The following is a 24,305-nucleotide window of genomic DNA, read 5'->3' on the forward strand; positions in this document are numbered from 1 at the left end:
TAACAAACCCATGAAGCATATATGAACTGCAACCCTAGTACTGATACATTTTAACACCCTTGTATAGTTAATGGTGGTGGTGGTTATGTACCATGGAGTTAGTTCCAACTCATAGCGACCATGCATAGAGTTTCCAAGGCTGTAAATCTTTACAGGAGCAGAAAACCTCATGTTTCTCCCACAGAATGGCTGGTAGTTCCGAATTGCTGACCTTGAGGTTAGCAGTCCAACTGGTAACCACTACACTACCAGAGCTCCTTTGTATACATAATAATGACAAGTAATTCTTATTATACTTTATTAATAAAGGCATCATGGTTTATCTGTCTCCAGATGTAGTTTTTTTCACATTAGCCTAAATCAAGCTGCACTAAGGACAATCCGGCCTCATCTTGATCCTCTGTGTATCAGAGTAAACCTGTGTTCCATCGGGCATAAAATGGCTGATTTTTTCAGAAGTAGATCATGAGATCTTTCTTCTAAGGAACCTGTGGTCAACAACTGCATTAACTATTTGCACCATGTAGAGACTCCAGGTTTTCTGAAAATGTCTGTCATTCACAATGTTAATGGCTTCCATGCAGGTCTGAAGCTGATACTACCATAGTTGAGGGGCTACTGTGAGTGACACACACACTAAATTATAAAACAAAGTATGTGTCATTTCAGTGATTGGCTTTTCCAATACTCTGAAAGCAAAAAATTATAAAATCAGTAGTAAATAACAAATAAATTAAAATCCACACTACATAAAATGTATACCATATAATTATTTTTAAAACATCACTACTGTATCCCAGAATGAATTTTCCCCAGCTTTCTTCTTAAAGCATTCATTTATACCAGGAATGACTAAGAAAATTAAACCAATTATTTCATTAAAAATCACTGATTTGAATGAAAAATGCATTTATTTCATCTTACTGGAACCAAATCCAGTATATCTCAAGTTAATTGTGAGCCATACAGGCTCTAGGTTTCTGAGATTTACAGAAGTAAAGTGGTGGTCTTGTCTTTCTCTCATGGAGCTGCTAGTACACTTGAATTGCTGATCGTAAAATTAACAGCCCAATGCCTATCCCACAGTACCACTTATTATTGCTAAGTGCCATCAATTAATTCCGACTTATAACGACCCTGTGTAGGGTCTCCATGGAGTAGCTAGTGGGTTTGAACTGTTGACCTTGTGTAAGTACCACAGTACTTACAATTCTTGATCTCCATTTGTTGTTGTTGTTAGTGCCATCAAATCTGTTCTGACTCATAGTGAAACTATATAGGGTGGGTTTCCAAGGAGAAGCTGCTGAGTTTGAACCACAGACCTTGTGGTCCAATGCTTATCCTATAGCACCACACCAGGACTCCTGCTCTCCATTGAAAGGCTGCTAATTGCATTAAGTAGTGCAATGCATTCTCTTAGTCTCTATGACTTTTAGTAAAGTTTATATAACACAACACTGGACTCATAACCATAAAGTAAGCAGTTCAAACCCACCAGCCACTCCTTGGAAACCCACCCTATATAGTTTCACTATGAGTCGGAACTGACTTGACAGCAGTTAACAACAATAACAAGGGTAGATGGCAAAAAATAATGTCTATAGATCACTAGTTTGACCTGAATCCAAACTTGAAATGTCTTTGCTGCTGGGTTTTAAAAAGTCTGCAATTATATATGCATGTGATCTTCTGCCATATAAAGATTATACCTTACTCTTGGTGATTGTGGTGGTTGTATGCTCAGTTCTGACTCACAGAGTCCCTGTATAGGGTTTCCAAGGCTGTAAATCTTTACGGAAGACAAAGCCTCATCTTTTTTCCTATAAGAAACTCATAGATTGGAACTGCCAACCTTGTGGTTAACAGTCCAGCTCATAATCCACTATGCTACCAGAACTCCTTAAAAATACATGAATATTCTACTTATGTAATTTTACTAAGTAGTAGATACATGAATAGTCTATTTAGGGAATCCTTCCATAAAACTAATTTTTATGATATTTTAAAGGAGAAGGAATGTCGTTAGTTAAATATGAAGAAAGTTGAAATAAAAGAAGTTGCTAAATTTGTCTCTCTGATTCATGTATCTTTTTTTATATAAACTCTCACAGAGCAGTTCAAGGATTTGAGCAGTCAACCTTTTAGTTAGCAGCCTAGCTCTTTAAATACTGCATTACCAGAGCTTCTTTCAAATAAATTGTTGTTACATTGTTAAGTGCCTTTGAGTAGGCTCCGATTTCTAGCAATCTTGTATAGGGTTTCAGAGAGGTGGCTAGTGAGTTCAAACCACCTTGCAGCAGTTCAAACCTACCATAAAGTCCAGTGCTTATGCTACAGCACCACACCAAGTGGGTTATGATTCATAGTGACCCTGCACAGGGTTTACGAGTGGCAGCTAGTATGTCTGAACTGCCAACCTTCTAGTTCACAATCCAGTGCTGATCTTACATAGTTGGGTCAAATCACTGTCATAAAAAAATTGATATAATTCCATTTATACAAAATAATTTACTATACAAAATATCTTGCACAGATTACTGATGATGATCCTAAAGAAATGGCTAGAAGGTGAACAGACAAATCAAATTAAAAGCAAAACTTTAAGGCATCATTGATTTGTATTACTACACTGCTTGCTAGAAATTTATGCCAATTTAAACTTGCTAGAAATTTATGCCAATTTATACTAGAAATAAAAAAGAGTGACACATATATGTGCCAATGTCAGGTTCATTAGAAACTTTCTGAAGTCATATACTTATCTTATAAATCACAGAAAAAGCAAAATGCATTATTTTTTAAATGTATTCTCTTCCATTTATCCCAGCCTCCCTTCCATCATTTTTCAGTTTCCTTATTCACTGAATAGCTACAATATAAAATGCACTGTGGATATATACAAAGATGATTAAAGATTAGTGTAAGGAATATACTTTTGAATAAAGCCTAAAATATTTTAGCAGGAAATTGTGGCAAGATTCTAATTTTAAGCATCACAATGATAACTCTCTCTCTTCCTTTATATACAGGAACATATATATGTGTGTGTGCATGTATATATATATAAATACATAAAAATATATATGTACATATCTCTGTATTTATATATGTCTTGAAATTATAAACAAACATAGCTTAAAAGTACACAAAAACCTGATTAACATCAGTTGCTTCAGGGAAAAGAGACCATGTATATTACTGAAATAAAAATATCTTGAAACAAGTATTACGCACTTCTGCAAAATGAATAATTTACAAGAGCAAAAATTATAAAGATAATGAAGATATACTTCAAATATCAGAAATGTATTTGACATAATACTGAGTTTAAATTTTTTCTAACTTCTAGAATCAAGTATAATCTGAATTTACGTGTTGATTTTCATGTTAAATTTTGTTGTTTGGTTTTTTTTCTGTATAATTTTAATTTTGTGTTGTTTTGAAATCCAAGCTAATATTTGTAAAATGAGGGTGCTCCAAAAGTTTGTGGAAAATGTCTTTATCTTTCAATGTCATTTTTTCCATACACATTTTAAAGCCCCTCATATATAATTTGAAAGAAAAATAACATAATCTTGTGTAACAAAAGTCTCTTTCCCATATAAGATAAACATAAACATACGTCAAGGCATCCTTATTTTTAAAAATGTTGTTAAGACTCTTGGATTGTTCTCTTGAACAAACTATAATGCTAACAAACACCACTGTTGTCAACTTCAGTGACTGGTGATCCTGAAGGACTGAGCAGAACTTTCCCAGAGGGTTTCCAAGATTGTAATTTCATGGAAGCAGACTGTCACATCTTTCTCCCAGGGAGTGGCTAATAGATTTGAACTGCTGAACTTATGGTTAGCAGCTGAGCAGAGCTCCTTATTGTTGTTGTTAGGTGCCATTGAGTCAGTACCGACTCACAGCGACCCTATGCACAACAGAATGAAACACTGCCCAGTCCTGTGCCAACCTCACAATTGTTGCTACACCTGAGACTATTGATGCTGCCGCTTTGCCAATCCATCTTCCCGAGGGTCTTCCTCTTTTTCTCTGACCCTAAGGAGCTCTGGTAGCGTACTGGTTACAAATCGGGCTGTGAACCTTAAGGTCAGCAGTTTGAAACTACCAGCTGCTCTGCAGGAGAAAGATGAGGCTTTCTGCTCCTGTAAAAATTAAAACCTCAGAAACCCCGTACAGGGTTGCTATGAGTCGGTTCCAACTCCACGGCACATAACCACCACCACCACCACCCTACCAAACATGATATCCTTCTCCAGAGACTGGTCACTCCTGACATATTGTCAGAAGCGCTCCTTATAGAGACTGATAAAAAAAAAAAGGTAAAATGCCTTTTATTTCATTGCAGGAAGGATACAAAAAAAGTGAAAATAAAAAGATATTCAAAGTCAGTGACAATGGAGAACATGAATAAGACAATAAATTGATATGGTATTTTCAGAGAAAATACTTTTTCAAATCTGAAATCAACTCTTGCTCATGTTTGCTAAGTATTTGTACAGCGCCCTGCTGTAAGCTATGAAGAAAATAACATAATAAAAAGTTTCATATTTAAAAAATTTAGGGCTCTTCAAAGAGATTATCTGTTTACAATAAGCGATTTGTGATAGGAATTCAAAATGAGAAAATATTTGCCTTGAAAGGGGAGAGTATTTGAGTAATTCTAGGAAACTTGATAAATATTTATTGAAAGGCATGGTGCTAGGTTTTATAATAGGTAGAAAACTCTAATGTGTAGCTGTTAAGACACTTATAAGGTATATGGAAAGATTATAAATAATGGTGATATCAGAGAGCATATTACTGCCATAATAGAGGGGTAAAATATAATTATTCAAAAGGAGAGATTGTCTAACTTGGGTATTGTTGTTAGGTTCCATCACATCGGAACCAACTCTTAGCAACAAAACACTGCTCAGTCCTGAACCATCCTCACAATTGTTTCTGTGCTTGAGTTCATTGCCACTGCCACTGTGCCAATCCAACTCATTGGGGGTCTTCCCTGTTTTTGCCAACCTTGCACTTTACCAAGCATGATGTCCTTCTCCAGGGACTGGTCCCTCCTGATAATAACCGGTCTGAAATTTGGGAAACAAAGTCTTACCAGTCTGGCTTCTAAGAATCACTCGAACTATACTACTTCCAGCACAGATCTGTTTGTTCGGACAGACCAGGGTACCTTCAGTAGTCTTTTCCAACACCTCAACTTAAATGCATCCATTCTTCTATGGTCTTCCTTATTCACTGTCCAACTTTCACATGCATATGAGGCTACTGAAAATACCATGGCTTAGGTCAGGTACACCTTAGTCCTCAAACTGATACCTTTGCTCTTGATATTTAATTTGAACTTGTAAGGAAAATCAGAATTCTGACAGCCTGAGACAGGTTAAGTGAGACCTTAAGAAAAGGTTTTACGATAGAAAAAGACACAGCCTAGTAAAAACCAGGAGAATGGTACTATCATTCATTATTTGGAAGAAAAGAGTCACTGAAGTGAGTGAATCTTTACCAAGGAAATAATTAGGATACCGTAGGTAATAGTGAAAAGTCATGAAAGTTTATTTGCTTTTCCTTTGCTTGAAGCCATAGGTTAAATAATGGTTCAGGTGGAAATACTTGAGTGTTTATGGCAAAGTGAGAGACTAGCATTAGAAAGGTGGAGAAGGGATTTTAAAAGTGATAAATATAAAAATCAAAAGTAGATAAAAAGAGCAGAATCAAGTCTGTCAAATGGTAGCTTAAGAGATGAAATTTTACATTATAAAATATAAAAGCTTAGTTTTCAATAGTTCAATAGTTTCTTAATAATAAAGTGATACTAAGTGTGCTGCTCCTTAGAAGGCCTATACAGGGTCGCTAGGGGTCAGAATCGACTGGACGGCACTTAACAACAATAACAACAAGTGTATTTTAAGAAGTGCACTCTGATTATCATATGAAGAACTAAATGAAATGAAGTGCAAAAGAGAGTGTTGTAAACCATTTGAAATATTTACAATGTTGGAAAAGACAGTGACTGAAGTATTCTGAAATTATTATAAACCAAAGAAAATGTTCATATTTGCTTCATTTTTCAAAATAACTGAAAAGAAAGATTATTTTTATAATGGGTTTGGGATAGATAAAATGCTGTCTATAAAAACATGTTTAAGTTATTGGTAGAGGTCTTGATTCCATGTGTTTAAGGTACATAACCATGTTCCCTGTGCCACAGTTTCCTTCCAAGAAACAACTGTATAAATCACATACATTATACAATAATTCTATGCAAGTATATTTTTCTCTTTTGGAGCTCTGGTAACGTAGTGGTTATGAATCGGGCTACGAACTGCAAGGTCAGCAGTTTGAAACTACCAGCTGTTCCGCGGGAGAAATATGAGGCTTTCTGCTCCCGTAAAGATTTACAGCGTTGGAAACCCTGTACAGGGTCGCTATGAGTTGGAACCAACTCCATGGTACATAACCGCCACCACCATCTGAGTCCTGCAAACCACAAGGTCGCCAATTCAAACCCATCAGAAACCCGATTCACAGTCACTGTGAGTCAGAATCAATTCAATGGCACCTAACAACAACAAAAACAAAAATCCTAGTCCTGGTATGGTGCTGTAGGATAAACACTGGACCACAAGGTCAGTGGGTCAGTGTCGGTGGTTAAAATTCACCAGGTGCTCCTTGGAAACCCTATACAGGGTCGCTTTGAGTTGAAACCAATTTAACAGCACTTAACAACAATGAAGTCCACTAGATAATATAAATTAGTAACAACTTCTCTTAAAAGCACATGTGGTCTGGTACATTCTCACTGATGGCGACTCCTTGTATGCCAGAATAGAACTGTGCTTGACACAGGATTTTCAATGGCTGATTTTCCAGAAGAAACTCATTCACTAGGTCTATCTTCTGAGTGCTTTGAGTGTAAACTGTTAACCTTTGGTGAGTAGCTGACCATGTTAACTGCTTGTACATTATGTCCCTATGGGTATAAATAAAGTAATCTATGTAAAGCAATTAAAACAGCTCTTGGCACCTATAGTAGCTAAAAATCAAATAAAATCTATGAGCTGATTTTATTAAATGTCTAGGCTTTCTCCCCATTTATGCTATTTAAGTTATTCTTGCTAATGCCTGCCGTTTACTACTGCTTTGTAAACAAATTCATGCACTATATGTACTGTTGTTGCTAAGTGCTATGAAGTGAGTTCCAACTCATAGCAACCCTATATAGAGTTTCTGAACAGTTGGTGGGATTGAACAGCTCACCGTGTGGTTCGTAGCCCAGTACCTATGGTAGAGCACCCAACCAGGAGTTCTGATTGCACTATATATAGAAGGTAAATTAATTCAAAAATTTTTGAGATACAATTCAAGTTGTCCCTGAATGATCTAGCAGATTATTTATAACTCATGATTACATTGTAAAACATTTAAAAGTTAATGTTCCAGATATTTTAACAAAACAGAGAATGAAAGATCATCTATAATTGCATCACTCCAACATATTCATCGTTATATTTTATGTCCCCATCTATTTTTCCTTAGACATATTTTTGCATAATTCTAAATATCAGTCTATGTGAAATGTTATTCATTCTTCTTTCAAAGTTAATAAAGCAATCAAAATTTCTATATAGGATCAATGATATTTTAAGGATTAAAATTTATCAAGGTATATAGGTGCTATCAAGTCAGTTCCACCTCATCCTGACCCTATACACAACAGAACAAATTACTAACCAATCCGATATCATCTTCCAAATTGTTAGGTCTGAGCCCACTGCTGCTGCCACTGTGTCAATCCATTTGATTGGAGGTCTTCCTCTTTTGCTGTGACCCTCCACATAACCAAGCATGATCAAGGTATTATGTACTTTAATTTTTCTTCCAGTGTTGGATATTTAAATTATTTCTTGTAGTTCAAATTATATGTAATTCTGGAGGGAAAAGGCTATGTAAAGAGTTCAATTCCTTTACTTGAAATTACCAGGAATGAGATTACTGGTTCAAAGGATGCATAACTATTTTGTGACTTACAGGATACATGCTCATCATTTATTACCATAATAAGATAATGGCAAACATTGATTATTTGCTATGCCCCAGATATTATTCTCAGGCTTTCTACATGCATTATTTCGTTCATTTCTGAAAAGAACCTTGTAAGGGAGGTACTATTTTTATTAGCCCTATTTTATACTTAAGGAAATTAAGGCTTAGAAAAGCTGCCCTAGTTTATACACCTGGTAAATTACACAGCTAGCATTTAAAATCACCCTGTCGTTCAAGAATCTGAGCTATTAACCCTGTCGTGTATTTTGCATATCTGTGTGTATGAGCATGTGTGTCTATATATATGTATATATATGATAATATTATATATTAAAGTCTTATTTGCTATAAAAATTGTTAGTAGAAATTACATGTTAATTTTCTGTGAAAAGAAAGCATGATTTTTAAAAACCAATAAAGAAATCAGACTTTAAATATTGTTAATGCAATAAAAATGGAATTTTTTAATTTAGAGAATTATGTTATAGATGCATAAATTATACAACATTAAAATACTGATTTGTTGTTGTTAAGTGCCGTCGATTTGGTTCCAACTCATAGCAACACTGTATAGGGTTTCCAAGGAGCAGCTGATGAAATTGAACTGCCAAACTTGCAGCTTTTCAAATGACCTTGCAGTCCAGTGTATTATCACACAGTGCCACACCAGGACTCTAAAATAATGACAAACTATAGTAATGTATTAATATAAAATACTAAGATGCAACTATTAGATATATTTATCATAAAAATTAGTCATTTATGATATCTGGATTTACTTTCACATTAAATATCAAAAGGAAAATTTTGAAATATTTTATTCAAAAATGTGAAATTAAGCTGTAAAAATTATACAAGCATATCAGATGTCTAGATTTTGAAATAGCTATGTAGAAACTACGATACATCCTTGGATTTTTTTTTTTTTTTTTTTACAATTAGAGTGACCACCTATTTTATAATCCAAATGGGTATTGTTCATAATTCTTCCGGCAAAAAATGCAAAGCAAATTATCTCAGAAAACAGAGGATGTGGTCATCCTGCTCAGAACAAGGTTCTGTTAGTTCTTAAGTAACTAAAATCCATTGGTTGAAGTCCAGAACAAATTTTAGGGAAGTCGTGTTTTGTAATAAGGAAAAAAAAAATACTTGAACTGGTAACAAAGAAGCTTGTATTCTTATTCAATTATTTCTATGCTTCAGTGTCTTTATATGTTTGAGAGGGAGAGAGAGAGAAAGATGTTGTTAATGATATGATACAGATAAACTGCAAATTCCCTACACACAGGCACTATTGAGCTTCATACCTTAACACTGTTCTACTTTCTAAATTTAATCAAATGATACAAAAGTTCCAAATATATTTCAGTATCTACTTTTCTCCATATTCCAAAAATATTTACAGAGGTAAAAGATAATATCGAGAGCTCTCCATTTTAAGATGGCTATAATTTTTGTGTGAGTGCTGTAGGATAAGCATTGGACTGCTAACTACAAGATAGGCAGTTCAAACCAACCAGTCGCTCTCAGAATCCCTATACAGGATTGTCATGAGTCGGGAATGAAGTTAACAGCACAAAACAACTACAACAAAATTTTTGTATAAGAAAACATGTTGTTTAGTTTGCATAAAAATTGCTGATATTACATACAACGAAAGACATTCTATATATATTAGTTAACTTCAATGGCACTTGTTTCTCAAAACTGAGCTTGTTTTCGAAATAATGAAGACAAAAAAGAAAACAACACTCATATATCAACAAATCAAAATATAATCTTTCATAGTGGCTCATCTTTTATGTTATCCTTAAATGTGGAAAATCTTGACAAACATCATAAAAGACTGCCATAGAATATCCAGCTATACTTGACTTTAAGTGGCTAACCAACCTTATTTGGCTCTGGACTCATTTGTATCCTCTCTCAAACACATTGGTTTTCCTCAATATGGGACTGGAATTTGTTTTCAAACTCTTTACAGGATCATTGAAACTAACCAGGAAAAACATTATAAAGACAGGCCTGGATAAATTCCAGAGGCAAGTACTCTCAGCAATGCATTGGAGTTATGCCAAGTAAGAAAGTGTTTTTGCAAATGAACATAGTGCTATAGATAAGTCTATGAAAAGCCAAACAAAACCCATTGCCATCATGTCAATTCTGACTCACAGCAATAAATAGAGTAGATCTGCCCCAAAGGGTTTCAAAGGTTTACAAAAGCAGATAGCCATATCTTTCTTTCTCCTGTAGAGTGGTTTGTGAGTTCAAATCACCGAACTTTTGGTTAGCAGTCAAGCACTTAACCACTGTGCCACTAGTAGTGGTGGTGGTTATGTGCCGTGTAGTCCGTTTGATTCACAGCAACCTTCCATAGTTTCAGAAGCTGTAAATCTTTAAAGGAGCAGAAAGCCTCATCTTTCTCCCATGGAACAGCTGGTAATTTTGAACTGCTCCCCTTGATTTTAGGAGCCTGATTCATAACCACAACTCTACCAATAATTAAGTATAAGGTATTAAATTCCTTTGTCAGTATCATCCAAGTTAAAAATTAAGAATAATGTTACAAACAATTTATTAGATGTACAATGATGAATATCACTTCTTTCAGTTAAACTATAAGGAGGCAAGATCATTATCTGCTTTTATTTTATTTTATTTTATTCTACCTATTCCAAAGAAGAACTAATGTAAATAATTGTGGAGTGATTTCACTTTGTTTTTAAGTACCATAGTGTATTTTTCAAGTGACAATAATTTTGGTACTCAAATATAGTTTTAATTATTTAAACCAAAATAAATTTATATGAACAATTTTTGTATTATCATATTTAATGAGATTATTTTACTCATTTGAAAGAAACTGGAATTTTTTAAATTTTTTTTTTATGGCAAATGTATTTTTACAGAATCCAAACTATTAAAGAACACTTTTCCTCACTTAATTCTATACTTAAAAGTATGGAACTCAAAAGCTCCTATTTGCTTTTTCTTATATGCAAAAATAGAAATCATTTGAGTTAAATTACACAAAATGAAATAAAAATACTATAATTGTCTTTAAAAGCATTACATTTTAAAGAAGAGTACCTTTTAATGTCATTTCTTAGTCTTTGCTCATTTAATTGTGTATTTTAGATGTACTCCTGCTTTTTTATTTTTCCCATTTTAAATTGTACACATATTCCACTTTCACATCAAGATCTTCATATTACTGAAACTGATTACATTTAGTAGATAAAATCTAATTGTGTAATAATAAAATATTTTTGTAATAGTTACTGGGAAATTCACCAAAATTTTCATGCTACTGTTAACTTCAAATCAATAAGAACATTGTATTTCATAGAATTGATTAGTTCACTAAGAATATTTCTATATGCACCCAGTGGAATAGCATTCTGCCTACTTGTAGTGATAAATCTTCCTCAGTTTTTAGTTTCCACATATATGAAAACTGAAAGGGTTTCTACTTAATTAAAAATTCTTCCAGTGAGGAATGAGAGAGGAGGATAGTATAGACAAGTGTGACTCCCTCAGAGGGTATCAAACGAAGCTGCTAAACAGACTGATTGAAACTAAATTTACAGCATCTCCATTTTGATCAGAGTTAACATCATGTCAGGTATGATATTGATGATAACTGAGTGTTGGTCCACAGGTACTTCATCTGTTTAGTGACCATCCACTTGAAGTATTTAACATTCACAACAGGGCCAGAAATGTACACTATAATCAGTTAAATCTAATAGAAATCTAATACAAAATGCATGTGATTTTTAAATTTCAAACTGCCATGTTATAATACCTTATTCTACCTATTTTATTTAATCCAATGTATCAAAAACTAAGGTTATTTAAATAAGTAACTAACATAAAAATTATTAGTGAGATATGAAACATTTTTTATAACTAAGCTTTCCAAACCTCAGTTCATATTTTATACTTATAACACATTTCAATTGAGAATGGCCACATTTCAAAACATAAATGTGGCTTTTGGCTAGCGTATCGGAAAACCCAGATTTAAATGTATATTTAAAATTACTATTCCTTATTTAAATATTCTATTAGAATGAGAATTCTTTGGAAGTAATATAATGTGTGAACATGCAGGATGCCAAACTACTGTAGACAGACATTTAAGAAATAGAACAATATTTGCTATGATTCTCCTTGCTTCATTATAGAGACTGCGACATCACTGCTAAAATCTCAGGCTCTGGAGCCAGAATGCCTTGACTTTGAATCTCAACTAAGAGGGGCTTCAAATGTTCATGAAAAAATGTAATTAAAAGATAATGTAATTTTTCCACAAACTTTTTGAATCCCACTTGGGTAGTATTTACTCACACAACTGCAAGTAAGATATTTACCATTAATGATCCTAACTTCCTATTCTGTAATATAGATGTATATGATACCTGAACCTCCAGAAATAATATATGTGAAGTATATGGAAGAGCATCTGCACATAGTAAGCCATCAAAAAATATTAGTTGTAATTATTACTAGTTACGTTGTTGTTGTTAAGTGCCATAGAGTCTTTTCTGACCCACAGAGACCCTGTATAGGGTTTGCGAGGAGCAGCTGGTAAGCTTGAGCCTCCAACCTTGCAGTTCAAATGGCTTTGCAATCTGGCACATTATCCCACAGTTCCACACCTGGGCTCCTAAAGTAACTAGGAATTACAAATATAAAGCCAAGCTGCTGACTTAGTAATTTAAGAACATATAATGCTATTTTTTTGGAACGCATTACATTTTATAAGTTTGGTTGTGGTTGGTGGTTATGTGCCGTGAAGTCAGTTCCGACTCATAGTGACCCTGCAAGTCTTTCCAGGAGCAGAAAGCTTCATCTTTCTCCCATGGAACTGCTAGTAATTTCAAACTGCTAACCTTGCGATTAGCAGCCCAATTCATAACCACTACGCTACCAGAGTTCCTTTCTAGAAGTTTAAAGGGACATAAATAATGTAATTTAATTATAAGACATTTTACAAGATACCCACAAGCAAATAAATATCCATTTTTAAGGTTTTGTGACATTGTGTTAATAGAAACATACTTACCAATTAGTAGGGCCACACAACATTATATATGAGACAATCAGTTTTACCAATCCAAGAAAATTATCTACTGCTTCATATGGTATTATTGTTTCCGGAAAAATAGAAAACTTTTAATGGTGTATTAAAATAACTAACAGTTTACTTTGGCCCTTATCCATAAAAATGTGGCCCTACTGTCAAATGACTTATTAGAAAACAATTCATTTTTATTAGTTAGTGCAGTAACTTCAGAGATTTATTAAGTGAAATTTGATTTGGAAATATATTTGTAAATGCAATGCTGCTTGTCAATAGAGTTCTACTTTTTTCTGCTACTCAAAGGCAGACAACAGGGAATTAAAAACATAAGGAATTACTCCTTAAATCCTGATTTATGTTGCCTCAGTCTTCCCAGGCTAAAATTAACCTGCCCAGTCTTCTCTCTGAAACTTTAAAGCACAATATACAGCTATTGACTTTCAGGTCATACATAGGGCTACAGTGACCCCTCACTTATAAACGACTTTGTTATCTGACATCTTGCATTTGTGACAACAGCAAAAATCTACTATCTATTTTGTGTATTAATGGAATATATCCAGCAATAAGGAATACTGAAGTGTGAGGCAATGACACTGGTTCTGATAGACCACGATTCTCGGTGGTTTGACATTTATGTAACAATCTTATTTGACAGTTATGTAATGATGTAACTTGGCAGCTATAAAACAGTCTTCTTCCATTTTGAGATCTGATGTCCTCTTCCATTCTTGTATAATGCTGACTTTTGCACACCCTGGTCTTTGGAATTTAACTATGTCAATTTGTGAGGAGTGAATGTATCTAAATTTTTGCAACAAATATGATTATTAACATTTATTTTATACTTTTAGGGCAGATACCATTATGGACAATCATGGTTAAATTTGCCTAAACTTTATTGAATTTGGCCACTGGCTGGTATAAAAAATACTCAATGTGCAAGCTATTATTATCACCTAACATGTCTGATCTTGAAAAAGAAAAAGGAAAAAAAAACTGCAAATAAGAATTTTAAAAGTATATATTACTTACGTTCACAAGTGTCTCCTTTTTGCTGGTAGCCAGCTTTGCAGATACACTTTCCGATGGGCACTAACCATTCTCCTTCTGCACTGCAGTGCATCCTGGGTGAGTTTTCTGCCTCTTCCTCTGCACTGCTGACACATGTCCCTCGAACCTCGACTAAAGAGGAAAATTCTGAACCAGTCACTGTATCTGGAAAGATAGCTAAGTTCTCAATAATGGACCAGCACTTCTTGTAGTACACTTTGACAGAAACCAAAGCTATGCAAGCCCCTACATCCTGAAAGGCAAGATAGAATCCTTTTTTGGACAAAGGTCCAATCTCTCTCACCTCAGTGTTAAGTTTCATCTTTCTTTCACCAAGGTCACCCTGTGTAAAACTTTCATCTGCAGCAATTGTGTCTATTTTTACATATAAGTTTTCTCTTATATTCCTGCCAGTGTCGTAGTCTGTTTCATAATAGTACAAATTAAAGGTTTCCTTGCAAGTTCCCAGTACTCCAGGAAGACTGTTACAATCCCTCAGGGTGAATTTCAATTCTACAAAAATCCTTTGTGCATTGCCTTTTGAAATCCAGTTAGTCCGCAGCCAGTTGTTTTGGTTGGGTTCCATAACCTGGCACACTTGGTATGTTCGTATTGGGGTATAGTTCTCATCCAAACCACTAATTTCTTCCCACTGTAAAATGAATAAAAAGATATCAGTCATTCAGCAAAAATAATATTTTGTTCTGGTAACTTATGAGGAATCTTCAATATATCACAATTACTAGCTCTTTCAAAGTGTTAGGTTTATTTTCACCCTCCCAAACACTGTAAAGAGAATATAGGATTCAGAGTTCAATTTCATCCTGGTGTTGGAAAATCGTTTAGATTGCTTTTATTGTTTGTACATACAATAAATATTTTATTTTGTTTAACATTTCCTTTCTAGTCTTTTAATGTTTTCTTTTTACTTTACTTAAGTCTACTATATTTTCTATTGAGATTGTAAAGTTTTACAGATTAAAATTTATGATTATTTAAATTGCCATTTAAAGCATATACATGGCAGAATTTTTTATTAACTCAGTTGACATTTTAAGTGTCCATATTATACTTAGAGTTCCTAAAACATGAGGAAGAAAATGTTAATAACTTCAAATGTAAAAGCATTACTCAACATATATATATTTATATTTTTATAATCCTTTTAAGATGAAATATTCTAAATAAATAGTCAAGAGTAATATTCTTAAGAGATTTTTATTTAATGTTGTGTTATATAGAATATTACATAATATGTAAGTATTTATAAAAGGGTGATTCATCTTTACAGACAAGTTACTTTCAGTAGGCAATCAAAATATATGTGACAAATCAGTATGCTGATCATATTTAATGTTTTCTCACAGTAAAAATATATTTTTTAAATGATTCACTTATATACTGATACAATGTACACAAAGCAAACCCGTATCAAATATGCTAAGCAAAAAGGAAAAATAATTTTTGTATATAACTTGTACCAATTTCAAAGATTATTACACCATGTATAATACTAACCTGTATCACTTATTATTAAACAAATTCATTCCACTAACAGTCATAAAAGCCCAAAATAATAATTATTCCATAAATTGTTGCTTATGTCATTTATCATGACTACTGCAAAATGTCCCATTTTACATTTATGATTCTTTAATAGTGAAATTGCAATCTATTGGTATTCATTTCCAGAATAACCAATATCAAATGTAAAATATATATTGACATTGAAGTTTAAAGTCTACAGGAAGCAATATTTAGAACACGGTTTCAAAGGGACAAAAGCCAGGAAAATAAACTACAAGTAAGCATATGAGGACCAAGTTCAATTTTAAAAACTTGATTTGAATAGTAACTTATTCAAATGCTCTGTACAATAATACTATCTACTTTTAAAACTGCAGCTCTTAAAAAAATAACAAGACTGACAAAGTAGAAATGTGCTACAATTCTAGAATTTCTTGTGTAATGGCTATATATTCTCTACAGTTTTATTAGAGGCATACACATTCCAATATCAAGAAAGGTCTTCAGATGCTGCAAAGCATCCACTTTCATATTCAGCTTTTACTCAGTATGATTCGAGTTTGTGACTAGATAAGTATGCATATTTCTTTTTGTTTCGGCTAGTTGGTTTTAATATTTGAATGACATTCAGCCAAATTCATCCTCTTTGATCAGTTAATTATATCTAAAATTTTTAAAGCTTTTATTTTTTTCTTTAATTTCCACAATGGTATCCAATAGATAATACCATTATCTACCTTTATTTTGTTATAGTATATACTAAGTAATGGCATCGCTTAAAAGAAAAGAGTGCTCCGAAGATAAATGTGCTCTTTTTAACATTTCCACAGTTTGAAGAAACCAAGTCTATTTATGATTAAGGATGAATATATGTCAAGAATTTCCTTTTCTAACTTTAAGAACAATATTATTTTGCTTTAAGTATAAAAACTCAATTTTACTACCCATGAAACCCAGTCAATTTTCATTAAAAAAAAAAAAAAATGCAATCCTGAGAGAAGACTTTCAGCATCAGTATTATTAAAAATAGCAAATAGTGAGAATGCATAAGTGTATCTAACGTAATTCTTGCTTTATTATCTTACTCTCTAAGAGACTGCAAGTATTTCTACAAATGACACCACTGGGAAAGATGACTTAATTCAGATGCTATATTTTTATAATAGGCTTATAAAAATATTTTTCAGAAAACTAAGTTTTAGTAACATTTTACTTTACCCATATTTATCATATTAGTCACTTAGATATCAAAGTGTGTTACCCAAATGGTTTCACATACAGAAAATATTGTCACAAATCGTTTTCCAATATTATCTGTAGATTATGACAGATATTTAGGGTTAACCGTTAACTCAACATACTTTGGACTGATAAAATGCCCATTCGAGTCCAAGATAACATTGACAGTCATAATTTATCATATTGGGGATTACATGGATGAAATACTACAATCATATATCAGTTTACTTCTCTTCAGAGATAAAGCCACTCTCTGTCTCTATTTGTTTTAATTGATGGATGGTAGAAAATGACTTACAGCTGTCATTGGCAAGAAAGGAGTTCCATTTTTTTATAGTGAATGTCTGTTTATAATATATATTATTCTACTGTTGAAAACTACTTCAGTTTCATAAAAAGTATTACACTCATACTTCAAACTCAATGCATTTCCTACATTTAATCTATATAATATTTTATCATTTGTCCATAATTTACTGTGACCAGTACAAATAGATACAATATGATTTTAAGTACTTCTAAAAAACTACTTAATAAAAAAACCTGAATATTTTAAATAGATTGGTATTGTACATATTTTGCATTTCTGGGTCATGACACACTGAATTTATGAAGCGTTTGTTACGTTCAAAATCCCTTTCAGACTTTCATTCTTCTCTTTGCAGGATTTGCTATACTTTTTATATCTTCTCTCATACTTCACAATCTTTTGACTCTAGATTTCTTACTGTGCCAAAGATTAACTTAAGTAACAATGGAGTCTATTCTCTCTAAGAAACTTCTTTCTAAAAGGAATGAAGAATGTGCTCTCTCTTACAACTAAACTAAGACCTAGAGACTTCCATATTGAACTAAATTTAAGTTACTTGTATATCTTTTTAAATATATGAAACCTAATGCTCAGCATTTGCTTGTTGTTGGTAGTGTTATGTGCCGTTGAGTCACTTCCGACCCACAGCGACCCTGTATAGGGTTTCTGAGGAGCAGCTGGTGAGCTTGAACCGCCAACCTTACAGTTCAAATGGCTTCGCAGTCTGGCACATTAACCTACAGTGCCACACCAGGACTTAGGGCTTACTTATATGTTCAAAGATTTTTATTGGACAAATTTCACTCATATTTATTACAGCACACTTTTACTGTAATATGTGAATATTCTGACATCACTTCTGATTAGTAACAGCAGATAGCTCACAATATAAATTTGGAGACTCCAAATGATATTTTATTACAATTTATATATTAAAATGTTAAGTCATGTTACCGTTTTTAGTTACCTTTTAAAGTATATTTTGAATGACACCCAAATTGTTTTTAAAAGAGGAAAGCAGATCACACACTGTTTTTTAAAGAACTATATACAACATACCTGATGATTATACTAAAGAAGTACAAAGCAACAAAAAAGATTTAAGTGAGTTAGTGAAAGGAATGTTCCCTGTAATTAGTTTGCATTTATAGCATGGAACCTGAGGTAGGATTCCATTCACAATAGGAACTCAAAAAGCTATGGTTATAGGGTTTTTTTTAAAAATCCATTTCCCCAAGATCTAAGTATACGGTATCTACCCAGAAAATTTAATGTCTCATCACAAATGCAACAAATTATTGGAAAAGGTATATGGAATTAAAACAGGTAGTTTAATTATGAAGAATAGTAAATATGTGCCCTCCCCTTTGAGGGAGCAGATCTTAATTTTTATTTTTAAAAATATAAAATTTTTTATATAAGTATTTTTATGAGAAAAAATACTTACCCCATTGGGTGGAGAGGATATCCATTCTAACTCTGTCTGTTGTGCTTTCGAATCCAGTAGTAATACTGTAAAAGAAAGTTTTATTTAAAAAATTTATATGAAAATTTCAGACATTCTACTGTACACAAGTTAGAATAAATTCAAATGCTTAGTACAGTCACTATGACTTGAGATAAATATTTATTTACATAAACTAAAGGTGAAATGAAAACTCAACAGATAGAAGTATATTCTAAAGTGGGAAAAATAACAAAATAACAACATTATATTTGATTTTTATGTCACTTTATGAATTGAGATACATATTTATTTACACAAATTAAAGGTGAAATTAATACTCACCTGGTACAAGTATATTCTAAAAGGAAAATAGGCATTAAAATATCAACATTATATTTGACATTTTAAAATTACAAATAATGAAATACATTTTAAAACAGCAGTGGTATAGAAATAAAGGTAAAAAACTGACTTGCACTCATTTTGATTTTACAGTAACTATACATTATAAAGTTTTATAAACCACTGAGCAACCCTCAAAACTTCATCAAATATAACTTGAGCATCATAAAGGGTAACTGCCATCTTACTCTCAACTATCAATTTCTTATATTCTTCCTAATGTATTTCATGAGAAAAATTTTTAAGTATCATCCACACAGTGCCTTTCCTTAAACCAAAGTATACACAGAAATGTTAAATACATATAAAACAATGTTATAAGAAATAAGTTGCTTATTACTTACAAAATATGTACATTTTCAGTCAAATATCTTCTCAATATTTCTATTTTTTTAATTTCCAAATATTTCAATATTGATTCTCTAGATGGTATAATTAGACTCTGATTTGAGTTTTTAAAACAGTTATAGTCCACTTTTATATTATAAAAAAAACATAATGTAATGAATCTAATATTTATTATTTATATAGCATGTAGTAGATGAACCTGATAATATTAATGTAAGATAACACATTAGAATGCCATACAATAATACACATCATACTTCCAATTTGATATATTTGATTGCTTTTAAAGTCAATTACCCTCCTAAAACAGTCTTTGGTAAACTAGTTTCAAAGTTACACATGAGTTTTTCTCTTAAAATATTCCTCTGAAACTACAGCATTTGAACACATATATGGATTATTCCAAAACAGTAGTAAATATATATTCAATTATTTCAAAGTGCTGAAAATCTATCTCAACAAAATTTTAGAATTTGGACAGAAACGACAGGTTTACATGAACTTTTAAATACTGAATAACTCTCAATCACTAGGGAGAAAAATGTGAATCTGAAGTGTGATGAAAATTTGCTATGGTAAGGAAACAAAGGCAAAGTTGACTATGTGTTTAACTCTTTCATCATCATCAAGGATTCACTTTAACTGAAGATAAATAAATACAGTATAGAGACATTTGTTTTAGGGCTTGATTGCAAAAACATTTTACATTTGAGACTCTCAGAAAACTATGCTAGCAAAAACCTTAGTCACAAGTGGGTGACGCTTTTAAAATGGAAAACAACTGTTTAAAAATACCAAGTTGTATTTCACACTTGAAATATCAACAAATCGTTGGTCTAATTAATTTATATGAAATAATATTTAAAACTTATTTTTACTCTTAACAATAGAGACTGAGCACAAGGAAACAATGTGTGTGTATGTTCCGATCTTCTGTACTGACAAGAGACAACTGGATTTTAAAGCCAGGTGACATCCCTGTGTCGTGTTTGACAGTAAGATGAGCACTGTGATTGTTTACTGCCCGGCTGTTACTGCTCGGCCCAGCCTGTGGCAGGGGGTGAAGGACCCTGGCGGGGAGGTGATGAAAAGCAAAATTAGAAGAGAAGCCAACAAACTAACAAAAACAAAACAGAAACAGGCTAGAGAATGTTTAATGAAAAGCAGCTCCAAGTGACAGTGCGTCTCGCTTCCCGCTGTCCGCTGCCGGAATAAATTGTCAAGTGTGCGCACTCCCCTTCCCGCTCAAAGCACTAGTATCCTCCTTTCTCCCCCGCGGAGGCACCGCCAGGCCACCGGCACAGACGCGGAGTCGCAGGCCGCGCAGAAGTAAGGGTGAGACGCCGGGCGCGCCTAACCCCAGCCAGGCGAGGGCCAAGAGGACAGCCCCGGGCGTCCGGGGACCGGGGCGGGGCCGTCGGCTGGGCGGGGCGGGGGCTGTCCACCAGCGCACCAGTCGCGCCGCGCATCCATTACGCCTCCGCCAGACCTGGGCACTCCAGGGAGCCCGAGGCGCCTAGGCTCCAGAAGGAGCCTGGAGGAGGAAAAAGGCTTTCGAGAATCCTCTCCTCTGAGAGAACGGCGGTGGCAGCGGTAGTGGCGGCACATATAGAGAGGAAAAGCAGCAGCTGCACTTCGCCTCCAAGCGTCAGACTCTGACTTTTGCACTCGCTGACAGTAGAGGGAACAACCTCGCGTAGAATAAGTATCGGGAAGGAAGGAGATCGGGTCTTGTGTATTTCTCCAAAGAACCCCACCCCGACCCCGGGAGGCCCGGCCCCCGCTCTAGGCAGTTTCCAACACTAGCCCCTGGACATTGACAAAGCTGCGGACCGTCCCGGGTTTGCTAGCTCCCAGAAAGTCAGCTCTCGATAGCATTGCTATCCAGAAGCTGAACGCACTCGCCACCCCACCGCCTTTTAAACATCTCACATCTGCGTTTAAAACACTCAGACGCCTAGCAGCAGAATCTCCTCTCCATGTTTCTTGCACCCAGAGAGAAAAGCGAGCGAGGAATTGTGGCTGCAGGAACCTCTCCCCCTAGTGAGGCAGTTATTTATAGCTCTAACTCCTGCCGGAGTCTGCGGGAGCTCGCGCGCCGGGCTTCGCCACGGCGGTGAAAACTTTTCAGTAGGACCCGCTGTTCCGAAGGACTCAGTACATGGTCCCATCATCGGTTGTTTTTTATCACTAATGTCGGGAAAGTGTGTTCCTTGGTGTGTATGGGTGTGACTTCCTGGCAGACATCTATTCATCTGCAAACGCATAACCGTCAGTTCCGAATCACGGTTTTGTCTGAATGGGTTCAACTTCAACAGAGGTTGCAGATGTGGAAACTGGGGTCAGAAAGTCAGGCTGAATGAAGCAGTAGGCTATGGCGTTAGAGAGTGTTAAATGAATGAAGAGGGGTGCACGATGTAATAAAGATTGACACCAAATCACTACATTTTCAAGAATAAATGAAGCGGGTACCGATATTTAGCCCCCTCCCCCATGACCTAAATCTGGTAATAGATTCCTCTACCCGCCACACTTAAGAAACAAATAATATTACTGCTTTTAAATGTCTAAACATCCACCTTAGGCATACAGATCAGAAGACACTGGAGGGAGGGGGGACGGAATTGTGACACTGCTCAGGAGCAAGACATTTCCATTGACAGGATTTATTTTTCCCCAGCTCCAACTACAGGCACCGAAAGGTATTTTACCTCCTGTCAATGGTTCAAAGGAGAAGAAAAATAAATAAATAACCACACGCAGACGTATTTATGGCTGGGCGAATGAAATCTGCTCTCTTCAACCAGAACTAGCCCTCATGGTCCAGGTCTTTCAAGAGGTTTGGGCACTCGGACTCCTCAAGCCCCTAGCTATGGGACAAGGGACTAAGGACTCCTAGTCGCCCAAGCGTTAAAAATCGCACAGCCCCAATCCGCCGCTCGGGTCCCCTGTCCGCCCGAGGCCACTGGACTGCAGCTGCCCCGCCACTGCTGGTATCCGCGCTCCGAGCGCGCAGAATGGAAACGTCCCCGGCCAGTGGGGCTAGCGCCACTCGTCCCGCTTCACCTCCACGGCGTTATTGTTCCGCGCCGGCGGCAGAGCGCCAACCGCAGGCCCGCGCCGCCACCTCCGACGCAGTGAGGACTTCATTAGTAACCCGAGCGCTCCGATCACACGCAAGTCTTGGCCCCTTAGGGAAGGCTCGGGACTCCTGCAGCTCGCCGGAGGGCTAGCTGGACCCTGAGGGCTGCACTCCCCAGTCTCCGACCCGACTCCGGTTCCAGCTTTCCCCGCCGGAGGCCAACACCGAGAGAAGCAAAGAGGAGGAGAGGGGCAAGGGAGAGAGATGTGACCCGTCCCGGTCCTAGAGAACGGGCTCTCCGGCAGTCCTCCCTCCCCCGTCCTTCTTTGCCGCTCATTCCATCTAGGCTGCCCACGCCAGAAGCCCCGCTCCTATCGGGAGGACGGCCTTGGGCATCGGGCTGCATACCACTCGAAAAAGCCCGGCTCGCCGCCCGCCTAGCCTCCCGAGCGGTGAGGGGGCGGGGAGCTGACCCGGGAGGGTCGCTCGGCGCCGGAGGCGCGGCCGGCAGCCCCGCTGACTAGTCGGCACCTTCAGGTAGACAGATAAATAAATAAGTCGGAACAAACTTTGCTTTTCTATCACCTTACCTTCCTTCGCAGCCTGCGCCTCCCCCGTGTGTGCAAAACGGAGCAGCCAGATGTAACATAAAATAATCCATGAAGGGTGCCGAGTTTGAAAAACCATGGTGCATGAGCAGGTTTTATTTTAGGTTTCAGTTATCTTGAGTCGTAGCTTTTAAAATGCTGTTTGCTCCGAAGTGGCTTGGTTTTTGTTGCTTTTGTTGTTGTTATTTTATTTTATTTCGCTCCTTGCATCGATTACCCCTTCTCGGTTCCCGGCTGGCTGCTCCACGTTTAGCTTTTTTACTCCTCCCCGCACACACTTCTGTTCGCTCGCACTGTGTTTGCTGCCTGCAAGTCTCCGACTGCAGACCGACCGCTTGCTCCACACTCCAATAATATCAATTAGGGTAGGGGGCGGGGCTCTGTGCGGAGAGCCTCCGCCACTCGCGCTGAATGACAGGCGCAGCCGGCCTGCCAGGCAGCGATTCCCAGGGCCGGGGGGCGGGTTCCAGAGAAACGGCCGCCTTGGCTTCGGGGGCGGGGTCCCGGGCGCAGGCCAATCCGCACCGAGCGGAGTCAGGTTGCCAGTACAGGATTCCCTCCAGGTTCTGAGCTCTAGGTTCGCGCTGAATGCTCGGCGAGGGAAGATGATAGCTGGCGAGGTGCGTGCTGCTGTGGGCGCTCTGCTTTTAGTAACTTTAGCTTTTTGTGAAGCAGAGCAAATCCTAGAATTACGCTCCCAATTTATACTCCTGCGTATGGCTGTACTCCTCGCGGTCTTTTTAGACGATTCAATCCGTCTTTCAGCTACCAAGCACTGAACCCGGCGAGTGAAATGAGCTGTACTTTTAAGTAAACCGCTTTTTTTTTTAAACTTTTTTATTGTTACGCTCAAGCTTCCAGAGTCGAGTAAATTTGTTCTTTGCCCTTCTTAAGGGTTGCTACTTCTCTTTTTCTGTAATCCAAATGGCCTTCAATTCTGGGCACACCCACAATAGTCCCTGGAAGAATAAAAGTAGCCAACTGTATTATGTTTAAACAATGTTTCCAAGAATCTGCAACAAGCTTTGGCAAACGTAATGGGAAAAGGGAGTGGGTAAAGGAAGTCTTTTGTTTTATGTGCCCCTTCGCTCCGCCCTAGCATTCCCAATAATTTGTTGGCTGAAGTGAAACATTAAGAG

At 36.1% G+C, this 24,305-nt stretch overlaps 1 protein-coding gene across 3 annotated transcripts in view; it reads right to left on the reverse strand.

The window, feature by feature from the left end:
• The window catches only part of EPHA7 (EPH receptor A7), a 266,105-nt gene extending 242,845 nt beyond the window's left edge, over positions 1–23,260 (reverse strand). For 2 of the 3 annotated variants that reach the window (XM_006872167.1, XM_006872166.1), the window contains exons 1-3: positions 23,149–23,245; positions 18,727–18,791; positions 14,186–14,855 (exon numbers count right to left, since the gene is read on the reverse strand). In XM_006872167.1, coding sequence (XP_006872229.1) covers positions 14,186–14,855; positions 18,727–18,791; positions 23,149–23,245 — 832 coding nt within the window. Of the gene's footprint in view, positions 1–14,185; positions 14,856–18,726; positions 18,792–23,148 lie in introns of all 3 variants that reach the window. The other variant, XM_006872168.1, reaches the window with a different exon arrangement.
• Positions 23,261–24,305: the final 1,045 nt, after the last annotated feature.

The sequence above is a fragment of the Chrysochloris asiatica genome, unplaced genomic scaffold, assembly GCF_000296735.1.
Source record: "Chrysochloris asiatica unplaced genomic scaffold, ChrAsi1.0 scaffold00185, whole genome shotgun sequence".
NCBI lineage: Eukaryota > Metazoa > Chordata > Mammalia > Afrosoricida > Chrysochloridae > Chrysochloris > Chrysochloris asiatica.